This window comes from Chelon labrosus (genome assembly GCF_963514085.1).
Source record: "Chelon labrosus genome assembly, chromosome: 16".
Lineage (NCBI taxonomy): Eukaryota > Metazoa > Chordata > Actinopteri > Mugiliformes > Mugilidae > Chelon > Chelon labrosus.
The window spans coordinates 20588112-20613927 of NC_140349.1; the positions used below are offsets into that span (position 1 = coordinate 20588112).

Below are 25816 nucleotides of genomic sequence, written 5' to 3' on the forward strand. Positions count from 1 at the left end.
CTGTCTCAGAGGAGCGCTGATCTCTTTCAGAAAGGGGGCTCTCTTCGCTGAGGTTACGGCGCCCCATTATGCGGGCTTACCGCATTGTTTGCGCGTGCGAACGTCGGCGCGCCGAGGTACTGTTGTGGCAACGGCTGCTTTTTCCTTTTTTTTTGTTTTTTTCTTTTTTTCTTTTTGAGCTTGTGTGTTTTGTTTTTAACTTTTTGACAGCTGGGTTTCAAGAGTGGCGGCGCTTGTGCGTATTTTTAGTCCGTTAAACCTTACTGCAGAGAAGGAGGAATTCTTGTGGCTTAGATACGGCAAGGTCCCGGAAATGTCTGACACAAATCCTCCTGTACTGTGACACGGTAATATTCCCGCAAGTTCCAGACTTTTGGCAGCACATTCAGACACACTTTTAACGTCTGATGTTTTATTCTCTACAATCATTTCGACTTACAGTAGCTATTATATACCAGTCAGGCATTACATTATGACCACCTTCCTAATATTGTGTAGGTCTCCCTTGTGCCTCCAACACAGTTGAGATTCATCAGAGAATGGACATGGGCCTTCTGAGGGTGTCCTGTGGTGTCTGGCAACAGGATGTTGTTAGTGGGGATCTTTGGGTCCTATGGGTTGTCATGGGTGGACTAATCTATGAAGCGCAGCAAGAGCTTAACATTATGTAGGTCTAGTATATGAATCCTGGATACCACCGCTGATCGCCGTAATGATCTGTCAAATAGATCCAGTTTTTGCAAAGGTAGAATGCTGGGCGCTGCCTCCTCTGCAAATGTTTACGGAGTGTAACGCTCTTCGAATCTGACTTGAGAAATAACTTGTGGGAGCTCCCTGTTTGCAGAAACGGGGCGGGAGGCGTGCCGAAGTGCATTGTCTAGCCGCGGGCCCGCCGGGACCGGGGTGGCAGGGAGGCTGTGCAGCCGGGGCCCCCGTCTCAGTAATGGAGGTCAGGGCCCCGCAGCTGCCTGCCGCACCCACGGGACGAGCTGCAGCGGGCGGCGTTCGGGCCCCGCCGATGTCGGAGGACGGTGGAGGAAGCGGGGGAAGCGGGGGACGCGGGGGAGGGTTGTCATCTGGATCTCTGCATTTCATCCCTTTGGTATTCTGGGCACGCTCCTTCCTCCAGTTGATTTTTCTTTCCGTACTTTCCCTTTCGTACAAGTAAATCATAAAACTATTCCGTTGTCGTGGCCAGCCACCCTCTACGAACATATTCTGCACCCAGCGTAGGAAAAAAAAAAAAAAAAACTGCCGATGAATAAGCATCACAATCAGTGCTGCTGTCAAACTGTTTCTTCATTTGTGGTTCCATACGACTGGGTCCAATCTGCTTGGGGCAGTAAGTGTTTATTTTTACCATCAGAGCTGTCGGGCGGTTGGTCGTCGTGACATCACGCAATCATGCATTTTGTGTAAAGCTATGCGCACCATTACCATAATTGCAGGACCTCATCCAGCAGAAGAGACGCCGGCTATTTTTTGAGGCCTCTGTGTTTGAGAATCCCGATGTTTCATTTCAAGGGAGGCCGCGCCTTCTTCTTCCGAAAGTCATCGCGTTCGTAAAGGCCGGTTATTAAACGCTGGTGCTAATTGGCAAGGAAGAATTTAGCCGCGAAGACGGCGGTAATTTCCAATATGAATTCATCAGCGCCGCGGACAGAGATAAAGCTTTCAACTAATGCATTTAGGTCACTCCTGAAATGAATATTCCTCTCTTGCGCGGCGACAAAAATGACTTGACATAACCACTTAAAGCGGCTTTTCACATGAAGGAGAAAAAAAGTGTCTCCTCCAGCGCTCCAGATTAAAATTTCATATGCAACAGCAGTTGAGTGTGTCTGTCATTTTCCTCCTTTCGCCATCAGTGAAGAGCCACGGCGTTGTGATACAGGTGCAGAATGAGAGAGAGAGAGAGAGAGAGAGGAAAAAAAAAAAAACCTCCATCGTCTTAATTAGCGTGATTTGAGCCTCATCGGACAAGGTCTGTTTTTATCCATCAGCCTCTATTCATGCTCCCCTCTTCTCATGACACCTCTAACAATAGCATTAACAGGCTAAGCAGTTCCGATAGGTTTTAAAGGGCCGCGGCGTCAGATTGCGGGATACGGAGCTCTGTAATTGATGTCTCTGTGGAGGACGGGGGCAAATGGAAAGATGAAAGGAGAGAGCCCGCCGTAATGAAAAGTATCTGCTTTGTCCATGCCGGGTGCTGCGTGACACCTAAATAAACGGCCGGCAGAGAACGCACACCCCAGAGGATGAACATGCACCCCTCTTCACGCTGACAAATTGTGAAGTGCAGCACATCTGAAGAGAAGTTTATCTTAGCCAGAACCTTTTCTCTCTCTCTTCCCCGATCTATCCACGGTGTTTTTCTATCTCGCTTGCTGGTACGTCATGCAGCCACCCCTTTAATCTTGCGCTGCACGGACCAGTTCGCCTGTGCTGCGGCATCGCTTCAGGTTAGATCGATGCTTCAGGAGCCCAGACTGTGGAAATTCTTCTTTTCCTGCGGAATAATTTAGTCAAATTTGAAGCACATTAGGTAATCAGTGACCTTTACCAGCTTTTAGAAAAAGCTGCAGCGAGCTGTTTTCCAGTTTTCTTGTGCAACCAATTTAGCTGTCTGCGTAAACAACACTGGTGGGCTCTGTTACTGTTTACTGTGTGGTTTGGTGCAGGAAAAATCCTCAAAAGACACCGAAACGCCTCGGAAGAAAGCACTGGCCTCCACCGGCCTCGGCTTTTGGGATATTTCTGTGTTGCAGTTAGGGACTGGAACCATTGTGGACCAGTAATGAAACAATTTCACACAACAGCATATGCCCTGCAGTGCCAATCTCGCCATCTCCTCCCAACCCAAGCGGGAAAAGTGCAGCGTGCAGTTAGAAGGAAATTAGATTTTAGCCATTCGCCTCTTTGAGTGTTCATAGAGACTTCCGCCCAATGTGTGGTGACTCATGATAGGGCAGGTCGGAGCGAGGAGCTAAAATAAAGCTTGACGGGGGCAGAAATGGGAGGGGCGCACGTAAGAAACATGGCTGGAGCTTAGAGGAGACACAGTTCATCCTCATTTAGTGGAGACTTATGGCCGGGCTTGTCTCAGGTTGGACAGCCATATCACCATTATCAGACCATTTACTCTACATTTATGGTCTTGTAAAGGTCACAGGAGCGCAGCGGTCCGGCCCATCAGTCATAGCAGGCTTGGATATCTCTAGTCAAATCCTCATATCGTGATAAATGATGATAAATGATTGTGGCTGTGGCTCCGGAGTGCGCTTTTTGATAGACTTCTTTTCACATATGCTGTCTGTTTACTCACCACAGGCAACCACTCCATGGTATATGATTTTAAGTGACGACTGTTGGGTTTGACTTGTGGTTGAATCTGGTCATAGACTGATGCGCGTGTCCTCCAATTTAGTCATCCAACTAATACATAACAACTAAATGAGTGTTTATGCAAACGTTTCATCAGATTAATAAAACCATATCCATGAATTAAGAAGAGTGTACCGTTTAATCACTCATTTGCACATCAATACCTGCGCCCGCTCCACCCAGGCTTCAGATCTGTCAGTGGAAATAAAGGCACCGCAGAGCTACCGCGTTGCGTTGGTGCTGTGCTGCATGCTCACACACGACGTGGCCACCTATAAAGCCTGTACCATCATTAATTCATTACCCGCTACACATGTAAACCATAATTGAAGGAAACACATCTTCATCATCAAATAATATAAGAAGTCTAAACATTGCCCACAGCCCTACAAATAATTGTGAATGTTTTGTTGTTGTTTTTTTCTTTTTAATTGACTTAATAGTTTTGTATTTTATAAAATCATTTGTTGTAGTTCAGGGGCATCTTCATTTTAATTGTTTTCACGAAACCTGAGAGCAACGAGGGTTTTTCTTTATTGCAAATGTTAATGTTGGCTTGACAGTTCGAATTACAAATTAACCATAGCATGAGAATTAAAATAGTAAGCCAGTAAACATGTTAAGAATAATTAACACAGTGGATTAATTAGTCTTTACATCTAGTAACTGCACAAACAAATGTTTATTATTTTGCCTCTGGCGTACGCGTGCTTCGCATCGGTCATAGCCAATCAGTGAAAACTGCCAACAACCTGCTTGGCTCTCAAACAGTGCTTTTGTAATGAGATATTTTTTTTCTCCCACAGACTTTACACTTCATTTTGTCATCACGCTCAACTCACTTTTTATGACGAGTGTGTAAAAAGTTTTCTAGTTAAAGGCACGAGGTGCGTTTTTCGACCACAAGTAGCGCTAAAGAGCAATGTTTTTAGACTCAACTCAACTCAACTTTATTTATAAAGCCCTTTAAAACAGCTGTGGCTGACACAAAGTGCTATACATAAAATACAACCTAAAATATAAGACATCAAACATAAGAGACAATATAAAAGCAATAAAAACAATATAAAAACAATAATAAATGATAAACTGTATTAAAATAATAATAAAACAGAACAGAAAACAGGGTCTCATGCTGTGTTAAAGGCCAAAGAATAAAAATGGGTCTTAAGATGTGTTTTAAAAATGTACCCCTGTTTTGTTTGAGTTGTGCACCAGGGCACAGAGCATGCATCGACGCCTGTTTGCAGGATTGAACCAAGAAGCGTCACAGTGCGCCAACAAAGGCCAGGGTTTTTTTTATTATTTAATTATTATTTTCTTTAAAAATAAATCCCATCAGTGGGTTTATTAGACCTCAGGAATACGCAGAATTACTTCTGGTAAGAAAACTGAATGTAAACTTGATTTGTATTTGCTTACAATAAAACACCTCAGACCACCTTTAATGCTGTGTATAATCTATGTGCAGGCATATACTATAAATGATGGTACTAGCGCAGTTTCATTCTGGATTTCTGGATTTTTATGACATGAAAAAGTCTTGTTTATGGGCGTACAAATACTACTAATAAACTATCAAACTATAGACTTTTACTTCTTCATCCCTCACCCCTTTTTTTCCACTGCTTCCTGTCTTCTTCCTTGGTGAGGCCTGCACTGGCTGTTATTAATGGTCTATGAAGAATTGTTGTTGGGAAGATTCCGCTGCCGGCTCAGTATTGATGAGCAGTACGGCTGCGCCTCTCTCCTCCCTGTCCCTCCCCTCCCCTCCTCTCCTCCACCCCCGTCGTAAGTAAACTTGTCAGGCCTAATGCATTGCCTGCACACGCTCAAATGCAAATCACGCAGCGGCAGAGCTTTATCTCAAACCAAACAAGAGAAGCGGCAGAACATCCTGGATCCTCAGTCCCAGCTGAGCCCGCTGTATCTGAGAGGCTCTGATTAAAGGAGTGCCAGCGGAGCGCTGCTGCTGGTTACACAATATTAGGTGGTTTGCCTGAGGAATTTGCTTTAATGCAACGGGAAATGAGCGGAACACAGAGGGCCGCTTTATCTGCACAGGATGATATTTTCAGTCGGGTTCAACCAGTCAAATTTAAGTCAGATTTATTTTATTTTTTTTAGTAAAAGTAGAGATTCATGACAAAAATAGCAGCTCTATGTCTGAATGAAGATCTGCTTTAAAAATAGCAACTGACACAGAGGAATTTGTATTCCTGAACTTCAATTTAAGGGAAAGAAGTCTTTTTTTTTTCCCCCTTTGAAACATAAAAAAAAGCAACTATCAAGTCAATCATAAGAGTGGAAGGCTAGCAGAATCCTTTAAAATGAGGTTTCAGTAGCATTTAAAGTTCACGCTCTTCCAATGAGTAGTGAAAGGCAATCTCTCAGCCTGGCAGGCATTCATGCTTGCTGGGATTTATATTGGTGAGAATCAGTCGCCACTCCTGCGCCCTGCGCTACGTAGTCGCTGTTATCCTTGTAAGAGTAATTGCAAATGAATTTCCTTGTTAAGTCTGTTTATAGATAATTTAAGACTTTCTGAGAGCTGCACTGGCAAACCATGATCAGTGGAATCCCATCCACATTCAGGACTTCTCTGATTACCTCTTCATGTTTTATAATCTACAGCTTTGGAGGGGGGAAAAAAAGATTCCTTGTTTTCCAGGAATCCTCTTGTTATACATGCTCTGCACTGTGTGAGGTTTGTTCTCATTATCCCTGCCCCCCTTTGGCTTTCCTCTCTTCCTGTCCCCCTTCTGTTTGAGGGCTCTTCACCCGGCCCACGTTTTCTGTCTCGCCCCCTCTAATTTATTTCTCCCCTTCTCCAGGATAAATGCTGTGTAAGAGGCCCGTGTTTTCCTCCTGCTCCATCACAATGTATTTATGATGTGCCTGCCGTGTGGGCTATTAGTCAGGGTCGCGGTGTTCGCCGCGGAAGCGTGCGAAGTCGGACAGTCGTAACCGGGCTCCATCACGAGCACTTCAAGCCGGTCTACACCTCGTCCCATTAATCTCTCTCCGGGGCCTCTTGTGGCTGCCTCACGGCGACTCAGTGCAGCAGAGCTATGCTCCCCCGGTTACTTCCTGACTTTGCCCCTTCACATACACCTAATAGCATTCAGCTGATTCCTTCTTTTGGACGCTAATATATTAAATGAACATCTGGTAATGAAAGTAAACAATCCTGAAAAGAGTTGCTTCAACCAGATTACAACGTATAAATATATATAAAACGTATATACGGCCATTTCAGTTGATCAATTTATTGATTATCTTTAAGCAGTCAATTAATCCTTTGGTTAACCACAGAATAATTAATAGAACTTTCCCCTATTATATCTGTGAAGGTTCTCGTCAACCAAGTATCTGGTCGTTAATGGACACTAGTCAGGCAAGTTTCTGACGGGTAACACCCACAGATGTTCCTATTTAAACCTCAACTCCCCTTTAGAACTGAAGAAACTTTGAAAAGTCCAGCTGCCTTTCTTTAACGTTTTGTGGATTCCCCTATTCTGCCTTTATCATCACAACATATTTTAAAATGACTTAAGTACGTAACGTTTGTTGTCCGCCACCACAGCTAAACCTTCCATAAAGTTGTGTGGTAGTCGCTGGGGTGGTGCAGAGTTCTGTCTTGTTATTTTGAGGTTGGAAATCCGTCTTCTTCTCTGTTAAGGTTCTGACGCATAGCGACAGCGCTACGGTGGATGGCGGTTTCATTTCTAGTACATATTCAACTCACTGGGCCTTGGTTTGAAGACATTCAGATATCGGCATTCCTTGCACCGCCATATTTTTCTCTGCAATTTTCAAATATCCACCTCGACTCAATAAAAGAGAATGGAATTTGGCTTGTGGCGCTTCGTTCTTTGAAAAAGTACGCAGTGTCCGTATCCCTCTACTGGACCAACTACAGAGCCTTCTTGTGTTGGTATAGAAACTAGAGCAAAATATAACTAAACCAGAGAGGGAATTTGGGTGAAGCAACTGTTCAACGGTTCAAATCCATGGCAAGAAAGAAGGAGTTGAAGGAGGTAACGCTTTACAATAAATGTACTTTGAAGGTAATTGACTAAAGCCAGGGTAGAGGTACATTTGCATAATACTCATATGTTTAAAAAAATAATGCTGAGGATACTCTTGTCACTGTCACCAAGCTCCACAAAAAACAGCAACAACGACAATGAATGCATCAAGTATTGTGTTTGTAATGCCTATATATATGTGTGTGTGTGTATGTGTTTATAAAATCCCTTTGTAGAATAGGTTAGTATCATTGAAGTTTGACTGCATTGGCTAAAGAAAGAGAAAATAAGAGGAGAGATGAGTAATATTGGGTCTTCCCCTCAGGATTTCGAGTTGTCATGGGAAAGCCTCTAAAACAGTATTTAGACCATCACTGAAAGCCGTATTAATGAGATTCTTTCCTGCCTCTTGCAGGCTTTGCTGGCTGTTTAGCAAAATCCACCCACCACAAAGGGAGGATTTCTCTGATCAGCAGTCTCGTATAAAATTAGTAGTAAGAAAAATATTTCATAGCTTCCTAGCGTGTGATATGAACAGCCACTGCAGATGATTTAACGCTGGGGCTGTAGAGGAACTTGAAAATGAACCTTTGGCTTTGGAGAATGGATTACCTTGCATTGTTATCTCTGCTTTTAACAAGGTTTTAACAACAGGAGGTTAGGTGTAAGTGTGTTTTCCGAGGAAAAGAGTGCAACTTCTCCCTAAATATTTCCGTCTGTGCCAGATGAAAAAAAAAAAAAAAAAGAGTCGAGAAGGTGTTGAAGCTGAGACGAGAGGACAAGCCGAACATAGATAACACATTCCAGCCCTGGTACCTGTCGACAAGCTCGGGTCTTGTTCTGCAAATTACCTCTCCTACCTTTCAACGAGCTGGGTTTTCTTGTTCCCGTGCATTTATTTTGTTTTTCCCTCTTTGTTCTCCTCCCGAGAAACCTGTCAGCTGTGACAGAGGCTCACTGAAGTTATCTCCGGCCCCGCCGTCCACGTCTCTAGGTGTTATTGCTGCTCTGCGAGGCGCCGTGCCGCTCCGGGATTGTGCCGAACAGAGCTGTGCTATCGCCTCTGATAAGCAATTAGCATTCTAAAAGCTGCTTCCTCTCACGCTCGCGTTGCTATTATGTGGAAATTTGAGCAATCTTGGGCCCGCGCCGGCCAGATTCCCCGTTGCTGTGATGAACGCAAATAATTCATTCCCACAGTCGTTACGGCCTCAGCCCGCGTGGCATTGACAGATTCATTATAATTTTATTCCTTTTTAAGTAAACATCAAAACAGCAAACGGGCTCAGCTAACCACGCACACATTAGAGGGAATGCACACCCACACACACATACACACACACATACACACACACACACACACATCAGTAAGAATTCTGTAGAATGCACGTGGCTTTTCTAATTACATGGGCTTGCCCTCCTGCTGCCAGAGAAGCTCATTTGGGCACTGAGAGGAACGTGTTCGCTAAAAGCAAAGGAGGCTTGGAAGGATGAGTCTTAATGAGGGGAATCAGTGGAACGTGTCTGATGGTGACATTTCTTCCTGGAGCTGGAGGGCTCTCAATGAAAATCAGGCCTCCACCGCAGGCCCAGCTCCACTACTCAGTCCTCTCATCCTCAAATAACCGGGGACGGCGCTGCACAACAAGCAGACCTCACACAGGAGGCAATTAAAACTCTGATCTGCTTACACACCCGGAAACACTCGCTCGGCTGCAGGCAGAAGGGGAAGAGGGGCCGGGGCGGTGGGGAGGTTCACTGGTGGTGGGGTGGTGATATTTGTTTGTCAGCGGGAACAGCGAACGCGCCGGTCCAAAGTTAACAGTCTTAGCAGTTTATTGCGACATGCAATGTTTCTTCAGACGCAAAACTTATACATTACTAAAGAAAACAGATGGAGCTTCTAAACAAAACACAAAAGCGGCATTGTGGGAGTAGGCCAAATGGGATGCCATTAAGTAGACGCTGGCACTGGGTCAAAGAAGCTGTTTAACACCAGCACTGCTGCCAAGCCTTAATGTGATCTGCTACCAAAGAGGGTCCTGGGATGGCAGTGGGCTCGGGGTGTGTGGAGGCTGATAGAAAACCGTTTGGCTTGTCTTCCGAGCCAGGGCCAGACTGAGCAATGACCTGTTGGTGTACTGGTGGCAGGCCCGGTCTACACAGTATGTCTTGTAAATGAGCGGCTCCATTGCATCCCACGCCATTATTCCTGAGCTGCCCTGTGGCGGCGGGTCCCATGCTGTTCGCTGGGCGGGCGGAGCTGTACAAATCAAACTTTGTTTTTAACCTGAGGAGACTCATTTGGGTCTGTGGAAGCACCGGTTCGATTAATTCTCGCGTTTCGTCGAGGTTGGCTGCGCATGCTGCAAAAGCAAGGACCTTGGTGCCAAAGCCACTCAATTAGAACAACGGTTTACTGGAATTTAGGTGTTATTTTTGTTGCCCCAGCCTTTGGTTCTGTTAGTTCTGTTGATTTTGATGCAATTGAAGTCATTGGAGTAGGTTTTCTAATCTTGAAGTGTGGTAGAATACTATGGGCAGCTTGCAAGTTGTTCTTCAAATCCTAAATGATACATACATGTAAGAAATACCCATCTCTTTCCTTTGTCTTTGCCCAAACTTTCCATCTTCTACTGCTTTCTCAATAAACCTCGTGAAGTGATTCTACGTACATCACAGTCATCTTCAGGATCTGAACAATAACACATACCATTGCTGAGAGCGCAGATGACCAGATAATGAAATAAAATGAAACCCACGTTTTCCTTCTAGTAAGTCTCCAAAGAGTCCGCCCACAGAAACTCATCTGATCATAGATTCATAATATTCAAAGCAAACTTTTCGAGGAGTTCCGTTTCACCCAGTTTTGGATCTTTGGAAATTAAATATGGTACAATGAAGAAAATACTTGTTTTCTATTGCTGTTAAGGGCATATTGTCTATAAATGGGAAGCAAATGATTAGAAATTGTTTTTTTCCAGTCCAGGTAATTCATTTTTACATGTTTTTTTAAAGTGCACCTGTGTTTACTGACCAATTAAATAAGAACTCACAGTTTTTTTTTCGTCCCATACTTTGACAATTGAGCCGGTGGCTTTAAAAGCCTGTGGTTTGTGTGATAATGGCAGAATAGTGTAACCATTAGGCACAGGGCCGGGGTGGGTCACCTTCACAGGCTGAGAGCCGGGCTGTTGTTGTCCTCCATCAGCTGAAGGACCCCCCTTCCCCCCCCCCCCCCCCCCCCCCCCCCCCCTCCCCCCCCCCCTCCACAGCCCTCGCTGCTCTCTCCCCGTTGCCCATTATTTCTGGCTATCTGGGTGACCTGTGGCTGCCGTGTCATTTTCACACCACAGGGCTAATTGCACCAAATGGTGGTGAATTTTGAGGGAATAGATGAGATAGGCAGTCAGTGCTGACCGCCCGGTGCCAACCATTAGCTGTAATTTAGTTTATAGCAGCAAAGATTCTCCCAGAGTTGATGTATTAAGACATTTACAGTGAGCCTGTGGTGGTGTAACTGGGCGATAATAGGGATCATAATGTGTTCTTTCACCATTTTTGGCCTGGTAGCAAAGAAACTTCACTAATAGCTAAAACTTTTCTGGCGTGTTCAGTTTCGTAACACATTGGTTTTGTTCCTTTCTGCAGCCGGCTGTACCTTTGATGAGGACTCAGATCCTGGTTTGTGCGAATACCGACAGGGCCAGGAGGACGACTTTGACTGGCAGCTGATCAGGACCTACAATTGGCCACACCCGACCCCAGACCTTCTACGAGGTAGGCCATTAAAGGATTCATTCAGAGGGTTCATTGAATTTAAGGCATGAAGCTAATAGGAGCTAGCCTGGTATAGCCACACTCGATTCGGATTTCACTATGGGGCATGTGCCAGCCGGAGAAAAAAATACCTCTGCACGCAACTGGATAGCCTTACAACCAATCAGAGCTATTTTGTTGTGAACAAATTCAACTCCACGGTGCTCAGATGACATGTATGGCTAGGTCTCTGTTACGATTTGATTGGCATGGCAGATTTTTGCCAGAGCATAATCACTTCCCAACGGAGTGAGTCCAGACCAACTTCCAAAAAGTTTGTGGGCAGGGGACGTCGGGCTGTCTTCCATGCTAAACATGAAGCTTAAATAAGTCAGGTGGATGTCTTCAGAAGTCTTCAGAATAAGTTTAATCTTCCACTACAACTCAAAGCACTGTCCAGGGAAAAAACTAAGTCCAAATTCCACACCAAGAAAACAGGTAAAATTAGAAAACAGACTAATAAAGGATATTTTAATTGCTGCTATCAACAGGGAGGTGATGAGCAAGCAAAGTCTAATTTAAAGGTCCAGTGTGTTGGAATTAGGGGGTTGTGTTTTGAGAAATGGAATACAGTTTTTATGTATTGCTTTCATTTCATTTTATTAGCTTAGAATGAGCCCTGCATATCTACACTGGGAGCGGATCTTCTTCCATGAATTTCCACATTTTGCACCATGGACACACGAAATGCTGACTCTTGAGCGGGGCATTCACATGCTCCTTGTTTTCTTGGATGGGGGTGAGGGGTTTTTAGTCGGTTGAAATCTGCAAATCTCACCGCTACATACATACTGCACCTGTAAGACAAACAATAAAACCTGTAGACCTGATCTTAAAGGCAGCGTCTCGGTGGTATGAAATCCATCTTCGAATTGACCAGACCGATGGACTGACTGGGAAGAACATAGCTGCAGGCTGTGTGACCAATTCATCATGCACACCTGCTGCAGCAGAGCAGCTCACCCCAGACTGGTTGTGGACTGTACTCACACTGGACAGCTCTGATGTGTGAAATGCAACAGGTAGTAATGCACATCTGTTCTGGAGAGTCTATCTTTAAGCCCTCTTCATAAGAACCATATTGTTTTTGCAGCAGCTTTGTGCATGCTAATATTTCCTGGAAGAAAGCAACACAGCAGGACGGATTGGAGGGGTTCATTAATAGACATTATAAATGACTGGGTCACTAACTGCACAAGGGAAGGCAAATTTATTTGTAGATCGTCTTTCAACAACAAAACATTTTTTTTTTTAAGGCACAAAATGCTAGACGTAATGGGAAGAGAAGAGTTTAAAAGAGAAAAATGAAATCGGCTGAAACTTTCTGGAACGGGGTAGACGAGAGCAGACGTCTCATCGCAGCTACAGCACAACACAAAGTTTGAATGAACAGTTTAATGCATAACATAAATCAGAAATATATTTTGGACAAAAACTATTTACAGTTTGATAGCAACCACGGTCTGTCACAGCGGTTCCTCTCATCCTTTTTAATATCTCCCAACATGATGTACGTGCGCTTGTTACAGCAGCTCATTTTGCCTCACAGGCACTTCAAGGGCAGACATTGTTGGGGCAGTAGAAGAGAAAATCTGCAAACACGGCATGTGGCTGAAAAAACTTTGCCGCTTCATGGATTTCTGTAAACTATTTTCCTTTAAATACACACTAGAAATTGATGTTGAGAGCTAAGACAGACAAAAAAAACTGCTTTATGTATTAAGTTTTGCAGTCCCCTTTTGTTTCGTAAAATCTTAAACACTTAAGTATCACACATTCTGAAGTTCCTGCTCTTCTGCTGCGCATGATCTCAAAATGATGAGATTATTTTCTCATAATTACAACGGTCATGTGTATTTCATGTTTAAAGGTGATACACTGAGCTCACCGATCAGCCGCAACATTAAAACCACTGACAGAAGAAACTAAATAACATTGATCATCTTGTGACAATTCAGTGTTCTGCTGGGAAACTTTTGGACCTGGCATTAGTGTGGATGTTACTTAGACATGTAGCACCCACCTAGACCAGACCAGGCACCCCCACCCCATAGCAATGACACTCCTTGATGGCAGCAGCCATCCCCAGCAGGATGCAGCCTGACACAGACACACACACAAAAACACTTTAGGAACAACTTAAAAAACATGAAGAACAGCACAAGGTGTTGACCTGGCCTCCAAATTCATTAGATCCCAAACTGATCAAGTATCTGTGGGATGATCCACAGAGGCCCCTCCCCTCAACCAATTGGACCCAAAGGCTCCCACTAACAACATTATGTTGCCAGACACCACAGGACACCCTCAGAAGGCCCATGTCCATTCTCTGATGAGTCACAACTGTTTTGGAGGCACAAGGGAGACCTACACAATATTAGGAAGGTGGTCATAATGTTATGATGTATCTGTTATATAGTCATCCCGAAGAAGAACAGTTTGAATTTGTTAGATTAAACCACATGGCGCTGTTGCTCCTGCCCTTCCAAGTATAGTCAATATTGATTACCACCTTAATCTTCCCCGCTTCTTAAAATATAGAGTATAATCGTTCGTAGGCTTTTCTCTGTATAACTGTGCCATAATGTCTTGTTTTACATTGTTCTTTAATATATGAATGCAGTGTGGTTCCATAAAGGTGGACATAAGATGTTATAGTAATAAAGAAAATGTTACCAATGGAGCAGCTCTAAGTAGAGTAACCAGCAAGGCAGTTTACTTGTATTCAACAACCCAGTCTGACGGTGTCAAATCAAAAGCTGCTGTCAAGTTAAACTAAATATGGAGCCACAAAAAGCACAAAATCTCCTTTGACACTGGTAATAGAGCTCTAAACACTGTTTTGGTACAAAAACACAACACAGAATAACCCACGAGTCTAATATAAAGCAGACTGGGGGCCGCTTTTATGTGCTGTGCTGTTGTTGTTGTTTTTTTCAGGCGGTTCATTATGGGAGCTCTGTGAATGCTCAAAATAAATTAATGACACATTTGATGAAAACTAATTTCCTGAAAAAACGAGCTGGGACTGTTTGTGCAGCATTCTGTCCATCGCCGGAGGGGACATTCAAGTCCAAACGTCAAATCTAAATTCATTCCAGAGCAACCCAGGCAGGACAGTTGTATGGTTTTGAGCAGGGAGGGCCCAGAGAGAAGGGAGCTCTTTTTAATTTGCATTACGCTCGCTGCTGATCATTTCGCAGTCGTGTGCTGGAGCAAATGGTAAATAATGGAATCCAGTTTGTCAGATCAGAGCTTGATGCAAAAAGACAAGGAGAAAATTAAGAGTCAGGACTTAACACACGCTGCACGAGAAGTTATCAGGAAAAGTAAGGCGAGTGCGGATTTAGAAACGCGTAACCAGACATATCTGATTTATCTAAAACCCTGCAGAGACTGATTTGCAGTTCTTCCCGCCATCACCTGGCCTTATGATGCATCCCTCTCAAGAGATCCATTTGAACTCACCTTTGATTTACAGCACAAGCGCCAAACTCTAACTGCTGCTACACACAGAGAGAGAGACAGAAAAAAAAAATGCATTTGTGCTTGGCCATGCAAACAGAAAACAGAATTGCGGCGACTGTTGGATACGTTGCCTGCGGGAGGTTATGTGCTTCGTCACCTCGTGTGCATTGTTCGGCAAATAAACTGTGTTTTGACTTTTTTTTTTTATATTTTTATTTTTCTATGTGCACACAACAAAGCAGACAATGTGGCCATCCTGTGCAGACACGGACGCGCTTGCCTTTTACTATTATTGCTTTCAAATGTGGCGCGAGGAATGGCAGTTGCACACCTTTATTGAGTGCTGTGTACTGGTAAAAGAAAAGAAAAGTCAGGAAAAGTCAGAAAGGGATAAAGAGGTTCACAAAAATGCTACAGCACCTGTCGAGAGGGGGAACTAAAGCCGTCACTCTTAATTCATAGCTGAGGTTGACCGTGTTTTTGCCTGCTTAGACCACGGATAAAGATAGCGAGAGATGCCAAGATAGTTTAACAGCTACAGCAGTGGGTGGAGGCTAAAACCGAACTTAAAGGACATTAAATACTGGACTTAGCGTCGTCAACCGGCCTGAAAAAATTCTCAGCATAAATGTTGCTTTGTGTCTTCTAGTTTTGTAAATATGCGTGAATTCATTGGAATAACATATTAATATATCTGCATATATTATTTCATTATGTTAATACAACGTGTATAAAGATGTCATGTTGAATTTGAGGGTGGTCGATAACAACACAATTTTTTTTTTCATTTTGTTTGATTATTTGTCTGAAGTCACTTCAGTCCAGTAATTTTCTGCTTGTGGCCGAGACAGCTCAACACACTCAAATTGATTAAGATGTTTACTTACTTTGCTAATTGCACCTCCTTTTGGAGGTTTACCGGGCAGGCGGTCAGGCTGGGAGGAGGCGCCCGGGGCAGACCCAGAACTCGCTGGAGGGATTATGTATCCCGGCTGTCCTGGGAATGCCTCGGGATGCCTCTGGAAAAGCTGGAATGTGTTGCTAGGAAGAGGGGCGTCTGTAGTTCTTTACTTAGCCTGTTGCCATTGCAACCCGACTTCAGATAAGTGCATGAAAAATGAATGAATGAATGAATGAATAATTGTACGTGCTGCAGTTAGTGCAAGCGGAAATATTTCCAGGGGACCCCGGGAAGTGATGAAAAGGCTTGGAATAAATGTTTAAATATTATTAATGTTGTCAATCTGCGAATGGATTGTGTCGTCAGATTACTTGAATTGACAATCCAATAGGAAGCAAAAGGCTTATGAGGAATCACGCGATCTAGATGTTAAAATAATAATTAAAAAAAATATCATCAAAAGTTGCAAGAATAACAAGAGCACTGTGGCATTCAGGTTCACCACTTCCTGGAAACAGTTCCGTCTCTTTCTGCATTCTCAAATTGGTTGAAGACGTTTGCAGGCATTTTCTTAAGTAGCATTACTCTCAGCCAACATAATTCTATCAAATAGCTGCTTGCTTCACTACTAAAATGTCACGTCAAAGGTGTAAACTGTGCCATCATTATGAATTCATGAGTTAGTCTGGGCAACGGTCCAGCACCCATCAATATTGAGTTTACTATCATACAGCATATGACCCCGGAAAGCAGCGAGAACTTTCCGGATAAATCGGTATGTTTGCGCCTTGATTTTTTGCTGTTGGGTAATCATTGGGGTCTTCACATTCTGCTATGGCACACCTCTGAGAGAGTATCTCATGGAAAAGAAAAACAAACTGCAGACACACCACTGCTTCCTTTCATTCAAACGGGAAGGGGACGAGGAGCCGACTTCTAATGATTACACACTGCTGACCTGCGGTGAAATCTGCCTATTTTCGCTAGCAATCACACTCAGTCATGTGCCTGGAAGAAAAGTGTGAACAGGCTTTATTTCAGGTCTAGATGAATGCTAATGGATGTCGAAATGGACTTCCACCCTACACGTGTGCGCTCACCAGGTTTCCTCAGTGATTTATGCCGAACAATTACTTATTACCTTGAACCCTATTCCAATCATGGACCTACTGACGGTTAGTTTCCAACATTCGGTCCCTTGCTGCTTTTCCATTTAAGCCTGTCATGTATCATCACAGGTGGGCTGCGTCCAATCTGCGCCGACATTTTACATATATGTTTGTTTAAGGAGGGCTGTTTTTCCCCGCAGCCTCGCAGAAGCACGCACCTCAGAGGAAAAAACATCCGCGTGCGAAAAGGTGGCGCTGGTTACGGGCTGCTGGCTCGGCTAGATTGTCGGCGATTTGTGGAAGGAGCTGGCAGACGTCCGGGATTTCATAATTCATTCGCCGTTATCAAGTGCTTGTTCCACTGTTCCAGGCACAGCTCCCCCGAGGCAGGCTGGGTATGTTAACGAACTCCCTGGGATTGGTGGAGTCCAGCATGGGTCATTGCTGATTACACTTCCTGGTGCTCCTCTGGGGCCCGGCAGCGCCACAAAGGCCGCTTTTTCATCTTCTTTTCATCCATTAGAGAAGGTCGATTTCAGGCGGGATGAGCACATGCTTGGATAACTCGGATGTTCCTCTCAGATGCTGCTGGATAAGTGATGAAGATTTGATATATAGCTGTGAGATCCTATCATCAGAGGTGCCTGTTGTGAGCCCACTTATGGTGGTCATACAGTATACTGTGGATAGGCTCGGTTAAGGACTGCCTTACAGGGGCCAAGAGCTATAGCTACACATACACTACGGTTGAGAGAAAAGAGTTTGAAGACTCAGCTCAATAGTGTAAAAGATATATTTGGTATTCAAAAGTAAAAAATTCTCCCTCTTGATTCTGATTATTTATCACTGTTGCAGATCTTCCATTAAACCGACAGTAAAAAGGGTTCTGCATTCTGTGTTTCTGCTCTCTGCTCGGCACAGCAAATGAAGAATCTACAAACAAAATGTGCCCATGAATCTTTCATGTCCATTTTAACTAATGCTCAGCTGTAATAAATGATTTTTCAAACATATACATCCAAGCATTTGATTTACCGTCTGTTAATAAAAACAAAGTGCATGAATTCCACTAGTGCCGGTGGCTGCAGGGAGTAATTAATGCTCTCGGCCAAGCTAACCTATTAAGAGTTTTAGCGGGACGATTTTATCTAGTGGCACCTTTTTCTTTATTTAATTTAACAAATGTTTTATTTTTGCAGAAAAAAAAATCTCATTCTTAGTCAGCAAGTAGTGAAGTAGCTAGTAGCAATAGTGGATTTTTAGATTTGAGGAAACAGAAAAAAGTGATAGCACATCAGTTGTGATTGCTTAAACCTTATATACTGTATGTATGGCTAGTAACGTTATGGATAAACAAGGTCTGGGAACAAGGCAATAAGCTAATGTTGTGGCTATGCTATTACTATTAAATTTAGTTGCAGTAAAGTTGCACAATAGTTAAAGTTATATACATTGTTATACATGTAAAGGTCCAACATGTATTTACGAGGGTTGTAAATGGATTAAAAAAATTACTCGCGATTAATCGCAAAATTTCCATAGTTAACTCACATCAACTCACATTAATCGCACTTTTTTAAATATCCGTTTTAAATCTACATGTAAGGGATATTTTTCAAGTTTGTATAACTTTTTTCAATATCTCAACTTCTCAGAGAGTGGTTCAGTTCACATCAACAGTAAATGCAGTTACTTTGGTCTTTTCGAGAGAACCATCTGGCAGGGCTTTGAAGCTGAACTTGCCATTCAAAAGACCTACTTCTTTATCCATTTCTGCTCATTTGTTTCTGCTTCTGGCAGTACGGCAACAGGGCGTATTGCCGTGTTTTCGATTGTAAAAACAACAAAAATCAAAACAAAAGTTACTCTGAATGTGTTTTCATTGATATGTATTTTTCTTTAATGCTCCATCAAACCATGGCTTGGGCTTAACGTTAATTTTGACCCCCTAGTATTTACACATTTTCAATGAAGACTATTATTTGTAGTATTTCTGCAGTGTGCTATCGGAATTTGCAAGTTCAGAATTTATTATAACACGAGGGATTTTTAAACCCAATAGAGGTACTTACCTTATTTTTTCGAATGTAAAAACTCTCTGTATTACTTTCATTGACATGTACTTTTTCTTTAATGCTCCATCAATATGTGACATAGGAAATTGTTTGTGTACAGGCGCTGAAGTCAAAACATGGCTTTACCTGTTCTTTATTTTGAAGTCCTCTTTGTGTTCTGATGCATCTATGAAAAAGCACCCGTCTGGCCAACCCTCGTGTTGTCTTGTTGTAGAATATGCAAGGTCAGAGTTTTCCAAGACACCCTGCGAAGTAACACAGCAAACAGACGTTTTAGCTCGATTTTTTCCAAGGGCTTTAAATTCTTTCAGAGACGCTAAAGAGACTGCAATTGAGACAACAACTTAGTTTATTGGGCACCAGCCGCTCGATAGTATTGATTTGTGCCCACCAGCCAGTGGAATACCAATGACATGAAACATTGCAGCTAGAAAGGAACATGTTACACCCTTCAGCTTTGCAGTTTTTTTATTTATTTATTTTTTTCATCATAGTGTTTCTTCAGAATCTCCCAGCCTGCTTGTTATCGTTGTAATGCAGGAGGTGACGTGCCAAGGCTCAGTGTCTGGAGCTAGGTGGGAAGAGAGACAGATGTGGCGTGCATGATAGACAGGGTTTTTGAACGTGTTCTCCTTTTTTTTTTTTTTTTTTTTCTGGAACAAACAATGTCCCTTAAAGGAGATTTTATTGGAGTTGAATAGAATCTGCAGAGGACACCTCAATAAAAAACGTGTTGTGCGTCAGTATCACTGTGGAGCTCCTTTGAAACCTGGCAGCCTCTAGAAAGGTTAGTCTCGATTATCATCAGGGGAGCAAAGCTAGTTTGTGAGGTGTGTGGTACAGTTGCATGTCGGCGTTAGTTGGGCTTGTAGTTTGGCCTGCTCATTTGTTGTTTAACCGACATAGTCAATTGTTACAGCAGAAGCTCTGATAGGTCGTGGAGAAGGTACTTTCTATTAGCGCTTGATTTGCATCAATCAGTCCTCTTTGGAGCTATAAACCCATCAGTTCTGACAGGCAGACACTTTCCAAGGTTTGATGTGATTTAATTTAAAAAAAAAACAAAAAAAAAACACTTAGCTGCAGAATTTAACCGAGGGTCCTCACATTTTTAAGTTGTCTTTACTATCAAAGTGTTTTAGTTTTTGGTGTATACATGGGTACACTGTAAATACAAACAGCAAATATCTAATACTACATACTTTCAATGGTTCCAATTTGCAAAAATTAATATCTAGAAAGTTCTGTCTGATATTTCTGCTACTGCCGGATTCATTTATCAAATCATACTCTGCTTTAAAAAATATATTATCTCTTAGATATTAAATTTTAAATGGTTCTTTGATGGTACTGAGACTTGTTTGTATTTATTGGATTTTTATTCATCGTCTGTCTACTGCAGCGTCTCTGTTTTGCCTTCAAAATGAAAAGTGGTAATCAGCCGCACAGAGTTGGTAGCCACTTCGCTGTACTTTTGATTGCTTATCGCATTCAGCCTGATGAAGTCTGGCCATGTGAATCAGTCAATCACGCCTCCGTGCTCCACACGAACGTCACCAAACAGGCCAGAGTGGAAAACCAGGGTAATTATTGCCTCGAATTCAAGGACCCATTACAGGACAGTAAATTAATTGAATGTTGACATTTTGGCAGATGGTTTCATAATTTATATGCGCCTCAGCTTTCTAAACAAACATGAAAGAGGGCATGTTTATCTATTTTTCATTTTCAGCTGCTTGGAAATGTAGGTGGAATCATAAAGTATGCTGAAATGTAGAGGAGAACGAACTTTTTCACATTCTGAAAAAGCAGCGGAAGCACCGTCACCCATGCAAACAGATGATTTCCACCAACCCACGCCATTTTAACGGCAGCTGTGGTTCGGCGTAAATCATCTTTTAGCCTATGAATGCCACTGCAGCACGTGCTTATAACTTTACAAAACTCAAGTAAAGGGAAGCAGACTTCTGAGGCCCTTCTCCCTTCAAACATCCCTCCTGGGGATTCAACATGACGCTCATTTGCTGAGCAGAGCTTCAAAACCGTTCATGGTTCCTTGCCTCCACCCTCTGCCCTCTTGCCTGTCCCCGTGTTGCCGGGTTTTCTACTGAACCCTGCTGGCTTTGATGATCCAGTGTCGAAAAACTAACTAGGGGAGACAGAATGACTCTTTGCATTTTAATGGCACATTAACAGAGAGCAGTTTCTCTTGATCATGCGTCTTATTTGAATTCGTCACGGTATGACAATGGTTGTGGAAGTACAGAAGAAGGACCCATTCATACATACTGCTGCTAGTCAGACTGCCAGTCACTTGTCTGTGGTTTGGATTTTTTGCGGTGATACATGAAAAAACCACTGGCAACATGAAGTGGACACCAGGTTGAGTTTTTCTCAACTTTGAGGTAACACCATTGAGGCGACAATCAGCTCATATACTTGGTTGGCATATGACTCAGATTTTTTAGTTCCCCAACCGTTTACGGTAACCAAACACCGTCCACAACTTTGGTTCCTACTAGTTTGGTAGGCAGTGTTGACAGTACTCTCTTGTCAAATAGACGGCGGCAATGGCAAGATGGGCTAGGTTTTGGCGATCCATATCGTATGTTGTTTCACTCTGAAACATTTGGCAACCAGAAACTGGGAAGTTCATTAGAGACCACTGTCAGCTACAAAGTGAGGGGTTTATATGTGGACCAGGCTTCTTCAAGAAGCAACATTTTTGCATTCTTGATTTTGGCCTCAACTTTGGTGACAATTGGTCATTGGTTTGGTGTCATGATATTAGTTACACATGCAAAATATTGCCGACTATTTGGTATAATGGGCTGTGGATCAGTAGGTAGAGCGGGTGGTCCAGGGTTAGCAGTTCAATCCCTGGTGGACCACATGCGGAAGTGTCCTTGAGCAAAATACTGAACCCCTAATGCCTGGCACTGAATGTGAATGTGTACGTGCTTGTGTGAATGAATAAGTAGGTCTGTCATTGTTACTGTAGAGTGCTTTGAGTACCAATAAGTAGGAAAGCACTACATAAAGACAAGACCATTTACCATTTATAATAATGACAATCTGGACCCCTTTGTCATTCTTGATACTCGTCTTTTCCACTTGTTCTTTCCTCTGAGATTCTAAATTCACTTTCTTTTATCCGACTCAGAGGAAAGTTAAGGCGAGGACATAAACAATGTGCTTGTATCTTGTGTGAGAGTGACTGAGCCCACTAAATACAACCACCAGATCATGGATGGCTTCGAGAAATGAAAACGGGCTGAAAGAAATATATTCCCAGGGAGGGAAAAAAAGTGATGTGTTTGGGGGACACAAGTAAAAGGAGATTCAGGAGTGATAGACTGAAGCCAAGTGATGGAGCTTTGCCTTATCAAACTGGTGAGAATTTTCCATGTGGAACTTTTACCTGCCTGGTGCCTTCTTATCCCTTTGTGACACATTGTCTGATAAAGGTTCAGGACAAATAGTGAAATTGCATTTTGCGGTAAAGGAAATCTGAAGATAGCAAGCCATCTGGAAGCCTTGTCCTCTGTTCCTGAGGCCCAACTCCAGCTCCAGGTGTAGTGTGCATCCAGCACGTAAAGTCCTACACAAGTAGGATGCTATAGAAATTATGTTGACAGTGCGTGTTGATTGGCTTATTATGCAACTAGACAGAGACATGATTGAGCAGGCTCCATCTGATTCTCTATTTTTGGAGCACTGCAGCTGACCATATAATTAGATTACTCAGTGGCACATAATACATGGTCATAGTACAACTATGTTCTTGATATCGATTAAAATGTGGGAAGAGAAAGCAACCATTTCTGAGCTTTTTTTTTTTATAAATACAGCACACATCCGATGGGGAAGAACATGCTGTAATAGCAGAATAACACAGGCTCATGTTATTTTAAAATCCTGAAAAGTTCTTCTGCACATTTTTGACAGTTTGTTCTTGACAATGACAACTCCTGTCTGCATGATTCATTTCTTTTCTTTTCTTTTTTCCCGTACAACACCATGTCGTGTTCAATCACAGGCATGGCTTAGCATTTTAAATTAAGATGCCCCATTTTGTCCTCACGTCTAACCTATCTCAGCGGCAGGTATGATAACGACGTGACCGCTCTGTTATTAACATGACTTTAATGACAGGCCTGTAAATAGACCCCAGTGTGAAGCTGCCCGCATCATTAGAGCATGCCTCTCGCTCTAATGACATAACCATTATTTTGTTAGTGGCAAGACTCGCTGCATTGGCAGTGGGATTGCAGCTTTCACCCATGTGACTCATGCTGGTGCCATGTTTACACCCTTTCTGTTATTGACATTCAGTGAGGCGTAGGGGTAGAGCAGGTGCTCAGAAAGGTTGTCATACGAGAAAGACTATTTGGGGAAAGCATGTGTCTACACAGAGAGCCTTAGCCTACTAATTTTGGTATTATGGCTTGTTGGTATGATGAAATGCAGACTGGTATAGTGAAATTAGCCTTTATTATATTATATCTCTAGGTATAGGGCTGTTTTTTAGATTAGCAAAAACAGATGTTGCTTTAGTGTTACATCAAACCATTTTTTTTCTCAATTAGCCAATTAATCCAGCGATTATCTCTATCGATTAATGAATCAACTACTTTCAATAAATTCAATCATTTTAGATATATTCAGCGATTAGAAAAGTTTTTTTTCACTGCATTCTGCCATGAATTACCGTGGACAGTGTTGAGTATGACTGAACTTCAATCACTTCTGCTAAATGTAATTGTAAATGCAGCTGTATTATCCTGTAGAGTGTAACCATTCACACCTGTGGCCAATTCAGATTCACCAATTAACCTAACATGCATATTCATGTGAGAGGAAACACAGCAAGGAGAGGCAAGGAGAACATGCAAACTCATAGAAAGACACCAGCCACCCAGCAGGTTCAAACCATAGACTGTATATAATACGGACAATGCATCCCCACTTCCTTACATTGGCCAAACTGACATTAGTTTCCCGGGGATACGGGCAGCGGCGTCTTGCAAATTTGGAGCCAGAATCTGCGCAGTACGGTCCGAGAGTGGAGCTGCATGGAGCCACATTATTGATGATAACTTCTAGTCATGATGATGTCACATCCTGTTTCTACAGCGTCAAATAACTAACTAAAACTAAACTTATATGCATCAGTATTATATTAACTACCTAAAATGATAGAAACCATCCTTGAAAAAAATATATACTGTATATATTTGACTTTGTTTGGCCCAAGTCCCATTCACTAACTTGGAGGAGGTGGAGCTTATGACCTATACTGCAGCCAGCCACCAGGGGGAGCTCTACTTGCTTTGGCTTCACTTTTGAGTAGCTGTTCTGTCGTCTGTCTTTATACAGGTTCAAACTCAGAACCTTCATGCTGTGATGCAAAACTAAAGGTTGCTTTCACACACCTAGGTCACAATATTAATGGAAATTTATGTTGTCTAGTTTTATAGAGCTATATGTGCATCTCCTTACAACTTTTAAATAAACTGGAAAGCTCCATTCTGTTCCAGTGCTGTCGCCATCAGCATCAAATACTCACTAATAGTCAAAATACTCAGTTGTTCAGCTACTGTGAGGAGCAGTTTCACTTTAAATAAAAATGTAACATCTTAGTATTTTAATTGACTGTAAAATCAAACGTGTACTACTGCCTATGCAGAAGTTGACCATGTCGCCCATACATCTCCTAGCTTAAAATTGACGTTTTTGTTAACTGTTAGCTGTTCTTAATTATTTATTGTATACACTGGTGCAGCTTTTAAATGATCAATAGTGAGCAAAACATAGCGTGTAATGTTAAAAATCCGAAATGTTTTCTTTTTCTACCCATTATCCTTACAAGTAAACATTAGTGCGCGTTTATCAAGCTAATATGTGGCTAGTTAGCAAGAACATAGTTTAGGACACAGGGCATTATAATAATTTTTTTATTGTTTAAATTGTGATCAATAATATTAATTCTGTTGAAGTAAGAAATTAGATTTAGGCAGGTTGCATGGTTAGCAAGCTAACATGTGGCTAGTTTTCAGGAACATAATTTATGAAGGCTGACATGATACTTTTATGGATGTATTATTGTTTAAACTGTGTTTTGATGATCAAAAACATATATTCTGTTGAACTAGTAAAATTAGAGTTAGCACAGTGGTTCACAAAACGTTGTCCATGAACTTAAAGAACTCCAAAATGGCTGCCAGCATCCCGGGGTCCTCAGAAACCTCTCGTTTTCACTTCAGATTTGGTTTCTGCGGCTGCGGCTCTTGAGTTTTATGCTAACAAGAGGGTCAATCGTGGGGGCCCCATCTAAAGCTCTCTCCAGTTTATGAAAGGCTTTTAGAGTGGATTTGCATTATTTATTAGCTTTGCATATGCCCTTCAATGTTTGCTTGAGCTTTTAATACCAGGTATTAACAGCACGTTGCACTGCAAGTGACTCTCTCTACAAACAGGTCCCACTGCTTCAAATCAGCCTGTGCTCTCTGTTGCTACCGCTGATTATTATAAGGCTGCTCGCACTCCCTGCAGATTCCTTTCTCAGACTACTTTATCTCTCCTCTCGCACACCGGTTCGCGCACCGTTACATACACCCACAAACACGTGTGCGCTACTGCCGACTCTTTGTAGCTCCTGTCACTGTCTAACTAATGTAAACAGCCGTGAGAGTCGCATATACAAGACACTGAAAGCAGCAGCCTAAGGAAATGTTAAAATAGACTTGTGTGAATCCAAATATACAAACTGAGAATATTTTGCTCGCTGTTGATCTAAATGTGCGACTTGAACGGGAATCGTGGAGCAGACATGTTTTCACATTCTGCACCGCTCCAGCTGTATTTATGGTAACAGTGTTTTGCAAAGTATGCAATATAAAGGCTCGATGGATCTCAGCACGGCATAAGTCAACTGTTTTGGCTGAGCACCGCCAGCAGGAGCGTCTTTCTCTGCCTAGCCTCGGGTTTACGGCTCGTGTTCTGATTAAACTCTCACTCGGGTTG

General features: G+C 42.6%; 1 protein-coding gene across 1 annotated transcript in view; it reads left to right on the top strand.

The window, feature by feature from the left end:
• Positions 1–25816, top strand: part of ptprua (protein tyrosine phosphatase receptor type Ua) — a 211022-nt gene that overhangs the window by 41761 nt on the left and 143445 nt on the right. Inside the window, exon 2 of the mRNA XM_084562776.1 lies at positions 11070–11198. Within this exon, the coding sequence (XP_084418902.1) occupies positions 11070–11198 (129 nt within the window). The remainder of the gene's footprint in view (positions 1–11069; positions 11199–25816) is intronic.